This window comes from Mandrillus leucophaeus, unplaced genomic scaffold (genome assembly GCF_000951045.1).
Source record: "Mandrillus leucophaeus isolate KB7577 unplaced genomic scaffold, Mleu.le_1.0 Scaffold200, whole genome shotgun sequence".
Taxonomy (NCBI): Eukaryota; Metazoa; Chordata; class Mammalia; order Primates; family Cercopithecidae; genus Mandrillus; species Mandrillus leucophaeus.
In genome coordinates this window covers 1438525-1442143 of record NW_012102033.1, presented here as the reverse complement: position 1 = coordinate 1442143, position 3619 = coordinate 1438525, and the positions used below count along the sequence as shown (strand labels likewise).

The 3619-nt window shown below is 50.5% G+C and overlaps 1 protein-coding gene across 1 annotated transcript; it reads left to right on the top strand.

Moving 5' to 3' along the window:
* Nucleotides 1-616: 616 nt before the first annotated feature.
* EMP3 (epithelial membrane protein 3) lies at nt 617-3619 on the top strand (the record flags this gene model as incomplete). The annotated part of the gene is made up of 3 exons (XM_011979405.1): nt 617-725; nt 2490-2630; nt 3442-3619. Coding segments are annotated over 3 exons (420 nt in total), but the record flags the coding sequence as incomplete, so codon positions are not given.

Here is a 3619-nt window from a genome sequence, read left to right as displayed (position 1 = left end):
CCGGCTAGTTTTTTGTATTTTTTTAGTAGAGACGGGGTTTCACCGTGTTAGCCAGGATGGTCTCGATCTCCTGACCTTGTGATCCGCCCATCTCGGCCTCCCAAAGTGCTGCGATTACAGGCTTGAGCCACCGTGCCCGGCCTTTATTTTATTTATTTTGAGACAGGGTCTCACTCTGTCCCCCAGGCTGGAGTGCAGTGGTGCGATCTCGGCTCACTGCAACCTTAGCCTCCCAGTTCAAGCGATTCTCCAGCCCCACGAGCACTGAGATTAGAGGCACCCGCCACCACGCCCGGCTAATTTTTTTTATTTTGGTAGAGACGGGGTTTCACCATGTTGCCCAGGCTGGTCTCGAACCCCTGGCCTCAAGTGATCCGCCTGCCTCAGCCTCCCACAGTGCTGGGATTACAGGCGTGAACCACCAGGTTAACCCTTTTAGCTCTACCTCCGATGCCTCCTCCCTATCCTGACCCTACCCCCTCTCATATTAAATCCTAACTCTCCCCAGTTCTGCCCCATCCCAGATACCCCACCCTTTTCCCAGCCCTTCCCACAGTCTCCCTGACCCTGTCCCCTCCCCTTTCCTAACCCTGCCCCTTGTTTCATTCTCTGTCCATCTCAGTCCTGGTGGACTCTCCCCGGGAAAGAGTCCCTGAATCTCTGGTACGACTGCACGTGGAACAATGACACCAAAACGTGGGCCTGCAGTAACGTCAGCGAGAATGGTGAGGGGTGAGGGCGGCGGGACTGGTCTTCAAAGGGGAAGGGAAACCCTTAGTGTCCTCAGGGAACCAAGATTGGGAACCCTCCCCCAACAAAGTTGGAGTGGGCGGGGTCCAGGCCTGAGTTGCTGAGTGCCTAGGGCTAATGCATGTCCCGCCTGTCTGGATGTACCTTCGTCTTGGTTTTTTTTCTTTTTTTCTTTTTTTTTTTTGAGATGGAGTTTTCCTCTTGTTGCCCAGGCTGGAGTGCAGTGGCACAATCTCGGCTCACTGCAACCTCTGCCTCCCAGTTCCGAGCAATTATCCTGCCTCAGCCTCCCGAGTAGCTGGGACTGCAAGTGTGTGCCACCATGCCTGACTAATTTTGTATTTTTAGTAGAGACAGGGTTTCACCATGTTGGCCAGGCTGGTCTTAAACTTCTGACTTCAGGTGATCCACCTGCCTCGGCCTTCCAAAGTGCTAAGATTACAGACATGAGCCACCACGTCCAGCCAGTACCTCCTGTTCTGAAGAGGTCATATAGATAAAAGCCTCCTTCTCTGACTCAGAAAGGGTGAGATGGCATGCTATAGGTTTAAAGAATAGAGAGGGGGAGGCCAAGGCGGGTGGATCATGAGGCCAGGAGTTTGAGACCAGCCTGGCCAAGATGATGAATTCCCGTCTCTACTAAAAATACAAAAAAATTAGCCGGGCATGGTGTCATACGCCTGTAGTCCCAGCTACTTGGGAGACTGAGGCAGGAGAATCGCTTGAACCGGGAGGTGGAAGTTGCAGTGAGCTGAGATTGCACTACTGCACTCCAGCCTGGGCGACAGAGTAAGACTCCATCTTAAAAAAAAAAAAAAAATAGAGAAAAACCTCCCAAGATTCTGATCCCAAGAGTATTTTTCAAAAGCCTTAAGGAGATGGGGCTCGTGCTCTGAATGGACGCCTGGGACCATTTCATCCAAGTGCCAAGGGAATGGGGCTGAAACCACTTAAGGTGCTAAAGGGGTGGGGCCAGGTGCATTGAAGTTCTAAAGAAATAGAGCTGCATCTATCTAAAGTTCTATGTGAAAGATTTAATGCAAAACTAAGATTAAAGGAAGTGGTCTGCTCTTACCACTTCTATTCAACGTTTTACTGGAGTAGCCAATGCAAGAAGGCAAGAAAAATAAAAGGCATGGGAAATAAATTAGGAAAAAGTGTCTCTATTCCCAGTAAACATGTTGTAGAAAATCCATTAAAATTCTGCAAAGTGGACAGGCACAGTGGCTCGCACCTGTAATCCCAGCACCTTGGGAGGCTGAGGAGGAAGGATCACTTGAGCCCAGGAGTTCAAGACCAGCCTGGACAACATAGGGAAACGCTGTCTCTACAAGAAATTTAAAAATTACCCAGGTGTGGTGGCTTGTGCCTGTGACCCCAGCTACTCAGGAGCAGGGGTGAGAGAATTTCTTGAACCCTGGAGGACAAGGCTGCAGTGAGCCATGATTGCACCACTGAACTCCAGCTTGGGCAACAGAGCAAGACCTGGTCTCAAAAAAATAAATAAATAAATAAATAAATAAATAAAATAAAAATCTGCAAAGCAACTACTAGAACTGAGACAGGAATTTAGCAAGGTAACAGGGCTCAAGGTCAACATAAGCAATAATGTAAGTGAGCTTGTATGGGTCTAAACAGGAGCAGGGATGGGGCAGAGAAGGGTCACATGGTGAGCAATCAGGTGGAGCTGGCACTCTGGACCCACCGTGATGTCCCCTTCTGTGTCCTCCTTACTGCAGGCTGGCTGAAGGCGGTGCAGGTCCTCATGGTGCTCTCCCTCATTCTCTGCTGTCTGTCCTTCATCCTGTTCATGTTCCAGCTCTACACAATGCGACGAGGAGGTCTCTTCTATGCCACCGGCCTCTGCCAGCTTTGCACCAGTGAGCACTGCCCCTCCCCACCCCTAATCCCCCAAGAATTGAGCAGAAGGGAAGTGGGGTGCGTCAAGATGCTGGGGGCCCTGAGAATGGGCCTCTCGCAGAAGAAAACAATTTTCAACACCCCAAGAGCCACGAGAGGTGCCTCCGTGGGCTACCTCTCTGCCCCCAGGGATTGCTGGGACTTGTAGTTTTCAGTGGCTAATGATAGTTGTGGCTTGTGCCTATGAGTCATCAGGGAACTTAGAGCTTCAGGGAGCCGGGGCTGGGGAAGGAGGTATAGGTAAATAGTTTTGGTCCCAGGGATTGGGGGTGACGTTGGGGGATAAGCTAATTAGTACCTCAGTAGAGAGCTCTGAATCATAATAGTAATGGTATTTATGTCAGCCAACTGCTGTTTCTTGCGTGCCTATTGTGCATCAGACACTTCAAGGAGTTTTGCTTACTTTTTAATTTTTTGACTTAAGGTGCAAAGGGCTAACTTAATCATAGTCCTCAGTTTGGGGAACATTATTTTTCTAGGTTCTTGCAAAGCCTCTCTCTTGCTTTATTAATTTACTACTGCATGTTTGTCTTATAGAAACACATTCAAAAGTATTCCTTGGATGGATAGATATTATCGGACCTAGAGAGATTAAATCGGTTACCTAAGGCCGCCCTGCAGTTGCACGGCTCTGGGGAGAGAGAACCACAACTCCCAGCAGGCAACGGCGCTGCCCACTCGCCCTCCGGCGTTTCTTTGCCCCCATGGGATATTGGGAAATGTAGTCTTCTTGAGGGGCACTGCGTGACGCGTGGTTTTCGTCTTCCGCAGGCGTGGCGGTGTTTACTGGGGCTTTGATCTATGCCATTCATGCCGAGGAGATCCTAGCGAAGCACCCGCGAGGCGGCAGCTTCGGATATTGCTTCGCCCTGGCCTGGGTGGCCTTCCCCCTCGCCCTGGTCAGCGGCATCATCTACATCCACCTGCGGAAGCGGGAGTGAGCGCCCCG